Genomic DNA, 5,440 nt, shown 5'->3' with positions numbered 1-5,440 from the left:
GAGGGCGACAGCAGACACTGTTGAGCAACAGGTGCTTTCTGTTGTTTATCAATGAGCACAGAGGTGACAGTGTGCAGACTGTCACTAGAGGACCCCGCTGACATAAAGCAGCATCACAGCTTTGCCACTTACACAACATGTCAAGTTGTGCATCACATGAGATCAAATTCTCTGAGCATCACAGAGATATTCTTTCACAGCTGAAATTTAAAGCTGATGGTCTCACCACTTACTTCTCCAAAATTTGATTCTGTCTTATAAACAGTACACTTCCATAATGACCGATTGAGGAAACCTGCAGTCAGCTGAGCTGAGACTGAAGAAGTCACTTGGATGAGTGACGAAACGTTTCTCCCACTGAAAACGTCCAGATGAACAGAATCAATTTTTGGAGATTTACTTATCTGGATGATTGAGAATGCATCAAGACGTCACCACTTACTTGTTTGCCTGTTTGGGGTTATTGAAGCAATCCTGAACATTTGTGCAGGCTGTGCTTGTGCACCTGTTCATCTAGATGGTAGATATCAGTCTTGTTGCTTTTCCATTAATACATTTAATTGGGTATTGCAGACTCTGGTGAACAAAGATGATCAAATTACTGAGAATCTTCATGAATGTTCCACGTATCACCATCTCCCGCTATGGTACAATCCTGATTTTCACAGTTTAATTAAATTAACGCGTCTTGTTCCCAGAGACTGGAGGATCCTCTCACACTCCGGTGTTTGCTTAAGCCACTGCAATGCTTGTTTAAGCTTAATTGCAGTGAACTGGAGCTTTCAATTGTGTTTATTGTTTCAGGAGAGAAGTGCTCTGGGGCACCTCTACTTCCAGAGACCCCTGATTTTTCTTTTCCATCAGAGCAAAGACCTCTGATTTCCTCTTATTGTGAGTGTGTGTGTGTGTGTGTGTGTGTGTGTCTTTCACACAATCAAGATTCAGTAAGATTGTTGTAGACTAGCAATAATCACATTTGTGTTTATTTATCTATAAACGTCGGGAAAGTGGTAGCACGCTTTTCTCAGGGTCATTTGTCTGAATTAATGGCGGTCATGAGATGGTCTCACTAAATATAAACAAGGAAAATGTGACTGTGAGAAAGAAAGCTCGTATTAAGCAGTTCTGCTTTATGGTAATAAAATATGACAACATGTCAAAGGCGATGTTTGCTCTGAAACAGTTAGTGTTCATTTACAACTGCATCATAAATGTAGACATATATATTTCTTATCAGACAGGAGTTCTCAGTCATTTCCACTCAGTTTTTTTCTTGTACATCAAGTCATATTTACAGATATAATATATTACCACAGCAAATAAATTCAAAGCTCATACAGTATATGCATGTACACAAATTTCACTCTGCAATACAATATGAACCACAACTGAGCATAAAGTGCATAATTTAATGACTCAAAATAAATTAAAAGTTTTCAACTAGTATGTCAATCCCTAACTTTTGCCCTCACTGTACAATGTTTACAATGTTCATGTTCAAACTCAGACAAAAAGAAAATCTGAGTGAAAAACTTCAAACCAGCAGTAGTTCAAAAGTTCAGTCTGTATAGTGTTAGAATACCAGAAGGTTTAACTTTTAATATTAAAATGGAGAATTTGCCTTATAAATGCAACAGAGAGGAGGATTACGCTGTATACTCACATGAAACTTGAGAATAATATTTAAATCTAGACTTGTGATCTTGGATAATTCATATTAGATCTGATATTGGGTGGTATCTGGTGATTTTCAAGGAGGAAAAAGGTGCTGGTACCATCTTTTTAAATGTGAGCATCATCAGACTTTTCCTGATTTTGTAAACAGCATGTCTTTGACAACAAAAACTTTGGTTTCCTGCAAAACTGAACATCTCACTTTAAACATTACACTCAAAGAGAAGTGTTACTCCTAAACTTAACCTTTAGCTTCAGTCCTAACTAATACAAAACATTTTTCAATAGGTTCTTTGATATTTTGAGTCCTGACTTTATAGATAGTGATGTTGAAAGACAACAATTTGTGAGTGTAAATACTGATCAAACTGCATGACTGATACAATTTATAACTGCGCATAAATATGTCTTTTGGACGAGTAATCCTTTTGGACCTGGAATTTATTCATTTTGACCTTCTCTTAGAGAAGAATAGTTATATATCACAAAAAAAATATTTTACACAAGATCGCTCATTTAGAACTTGATTCTTCTCAAGCTGACCGCTTAATGCATCTCATTAATCAGCATCTATCCACTGATTTATAGAACATTTTCTGTAGCTGTGGAAATTATGCAGAAATTTCCCAGTCTACTGTGGAACAAGAGCCTCTGTGCCCTCGCTGTGTTTTGTTTTGTTTTTTTAATAATTTGAGACAGTATCTTTGTGTGTTTTCCGGGCTATAGAACAAAAACGTCTGTTTTCACAACCTTATAAACTCTACTCTACATTAGTCATGGAGCTAACATGACTGTGCCCTTCAAAACTCACTGTACAGTAGAGTTTCCAAATGAATCAGTCCTAACAATAACTATGTGAATACTCATAGTGACTACTCACAAGAAGCACAATCAGGACTATTTCATTTACTACACTGACCACAAGCTTGTAGTCAGCACAGTTTGGAGACAGTAAATAGAGCTTTACAGTAAAGGTTTCCACAATGGTTGAACAAAGTAAATGAAATTGAGAATGATAAGTTTTTTCATCAATGTTATGTGTCTAACATAGGGGCGATCGCGCGAACATATATAGGGGCGACCGTGGCTCAAGAGTTGGGCGTTTGTCTTGTAATCGGTAGGTTGCCAGTTCGAGCCCCGGCTCTGACAGTCTCGGTCATTGTGTTGTTGTGTCCTTGGGCAAGACACCTCACCTGTTGCCTACTGGTGGTGGTCAGTGTCCGGCAGCCTCGCCTCTGTCAGTGCCCACAGCTAACACACCCATGTGTGTGAATGGGTATATGATTGTGTTAGGACCAAATAAAGCGCTATACAAATACAGACCATTTACCATAACATCTTTCTTAGGCAAAATGGCAAAATCTGCTCACACAGTCAGTCATCACAGAGATTGCTGGGTGCTGAAACAAACAACGGGACGATATCACTCACAGCACTTATCTCTTTCCCACTGCATGGGCTCTACTAGATAGAAGAGTTACTTATTATTTATGTGCTACTTCCATTTTTGAGTTCTTCAAAAGGTCTGTTGTAGAGAAATAAAACGGTATTTCTCTGGTTGGGTCAGATGCATTTCTCCTTTACTGTCTCGGTGTTCAGCGTGACCTGAAGTGCTGGATCTTTAGGGCATGGAGATGATGGATGATCTGTGATTGCATTTGTCTCGTCTCTGGTCTGATCCTCAGCGCTGCCCTCTTGGGATGAGTAAGAAGCTTGTGAATTTCTTGCTGAAGGTGGTTGTGAAGCAGAGAGTTTGTTTGACTTAGGACATTTTTCAGTGCACATCTCAGTTTTATCTTTATAGTAGAGGAAGGTTTGACAGGTGCTGTTGCTATCTCGTTGGTCACTAGACACCAAGGAGTTAGAGTCCCTGTTAGAGATCACAGAGGAGAGCTGATAGGCATCAATACAGGGGAAGTTTCCCTGTCTCTGTTGCCTCCTTGCTCCCATTTTACAGAACAGGCACTTGATTTTCTCAATGAGCTTGATGAGAACAGCCTTGCGGAGCAGGATGTAGATCCAGGGGTCAAAGATAGGGTTAAAAGAGGCAAAACGTATTGCCCGTAGATCAGGGTTTTTGTCCAGCCGCACCTCCACTGGAGTCTTATAAAGCTGGTTTAAAAACACCTGAGCCTGCAGGGGAGAGGAGAATAGTGACTGAATGAAAAGATATGGATGCGTATGTTTGAGAGGCCACTAATATAAACATGAAAGGGAAGAGAGTCAGTTCACCTCTAATGTAAACTGTTTTACATAATCCTGCATACAGCAGCTGTGCTGAGTAAGTGTGATTAATCTGGACTGTAAGTGTTGTGGCTGAAAAGGTAAAAGGAAAAGTTATTCTTTTTCACATTTTTTTTAACCTAACTAAACAGTTTTCTGCACTTAAAAAACATTTTTGTGTGAAAAAGAACCATGCGTAAAGCGTGCGTAATGGTAACATGCAACCGAAAAAAAAATTAAACTTACAACAAGTGGTATAGAGCAGATGAGGACTACTACCGATGTGCCTATGAGTAGAATAACCATCTGAATCTCTGCACCGGCCAGACGACCAAAGCTGCGTGCTCTTCTTCGCGGGTCCACGCTGCGTCCCACATCGGTGCCAAGCGACATCCTACGCACAAAGCGTCGATGCATCCGGATCAAAGCCACACACACCAACACATTACAGATGACAGTGGAGAGAATAAGAAGAGAGCTGAAACCAGCATACATGTAGGAGTAGGCGGCATCGCTGGTCTTGTTGCTCCTCCACTCTAAAAAACACCACGTTTGTGGGTACTGTTTCTTCACCTGCCCAAAGCCCATAATTGGCAGGGCGCAGAAAAAAGCATTTGAGATGTAGATCGCTACTAGAGTCAGTCCCGCCAGTTTTTGGTCCACGTAGTCGTTGTAGAAATAGGCATGGTTTATAGCAATGTATCTCTCTACCGACATGGCACATATGATGCTGAGCCCTGCCAGCGAGAAGAAAAGCATGGTGAATCCAAAGTACTGGCACAGCGGGTCCTCTCCGGGCCACGCGCCTTTCACATAAATGGCGATGGTGACCGGACTGGCCAGCAGCGTGCCAAGCAGGTCCGTGATCGCCAGGCCACACACCAGCGTGTAAAACGTAGTTTCTTTCTGTTCTTTCCGAGATTTACAAAGGACCACGATGGCGATGAGGTTTCCAACCACCCCGAAAATGAACATAATGGACGGAATGGTGGGGACCATGGTCCTCCCTGTGGTTTGATTATTCATTGTGAAGTCCAAACGCACTTCAAGACAAGTGAAGCAACTCGTTTTATCGCCTGTATTTCCAGTCCAGAGCAAGAAACTTACCTACAAGTGAAAGAAGCCTGGGCAGCATTTTCAAAATAAGAAAGTAGTTTTTTCTTATCTGAAAACTAACCTTTAAAAAACTTACAAAATCCCCCAAAGCATCCTCCGCATGCTGCCTCTGTGGTAACCAACAACTCCGTGGTGCTTTCTTATCAGATCCTCAGCTAGCTGTGCAAGACAGAAGCAGATTTCACTCACCACGCCAGAGAGATAAAGCAAGCAACACCAGTGACTTCATTGAAATGAGGCTCTGCCTTCTGGCGTCTTGCTGGGCTCAGCCCCTCCCCTTCATTTTACTTCACAGCCCTAATCAGCAGTTCAGGAAAAAGGTCACATTTTGTAACACAGAGATTAACCACAACTCACAGCAATTTCTTTACACCATGGTATAACATTATTAGGTAGGGGAAAAAGGACAAAACAAAAGTGAGTCTGA

At 41.1% G+C, this 5,440-nt stretch overlaps 1 protein-coding gene across 2 annotated transcripts; it reads right to left on the bottom strand.

Annotated features, from left to right (window-relative positions):
• Positions 1-1,110: 1,110 nt before the first annotated feature.
• ptger4a (prostaglandin E receptor 4 (subtype EP4) a) lies at positions 1,111-5,231 on the bottom strand. Of its 2 annotated transcripts, XM_026187442.2 has the most exons (3): positions 4,391-5,231; positions 4,144-4,291; positions 1,111-3,807 (listed from the first exon to the last, which is right to left on the bottom strand). In XM_026187442.2, the coding sequence occupies exons 1-3, from the start codon at positions 4,921-4,923 to the stop codon at positions 3,238-3,240; spliced, it is 1,251 nt and encodes a 416-aa protein (XP_026043227.1). In that variant the 5' UTR covers positions 4,924-5,231; the 3' UTR covers positions 1,111-3,237. The 2 variants fall into 2 exon arrangements, with proteins under 2 accessions (XP_026043227.1, XP_026043226.1); XM_026187441.2 differs by having other exon boundaries at positions 4,144-5,231.
• Positions 5,232-5,440: the final 209 nt, after the last annotated feature.

Source organism: Astatotilapia calliptera, chromosome 12 (assembly GCF_964374335.1).
Source record: "Astatotilapia calliptera chromosome 12, fAstCal68.1, whole genome shotgun sequence".
Lineage (NCBI taxonomy): Eukaryota > Metazoa > Chordata > Actinopteri > Cichliformes > Cichlidae > Astatotilapia > Astatotilapia calliptera.
This window is presented reverse-complemented; position numbering and strand designations above follow the sequence as displayed.

Excerpts from the sequence above, each read along its gene's own strand:
- ptger4a (XM_026187441.2), bottom strand. The coding sequence starts at position 4,923 with ATGAATAATCAAACCACAGGGAGGACCATGGTCCCCACCATTCCGTCC. Across the intron at positions 3,808-4,143 it reads TCTGCTCTATACCACTTGTT|GCTCAGGTGTTTTTAAACCA; the intron begins GTAAGTTTAATT and ends TCTCCCCTGCAG.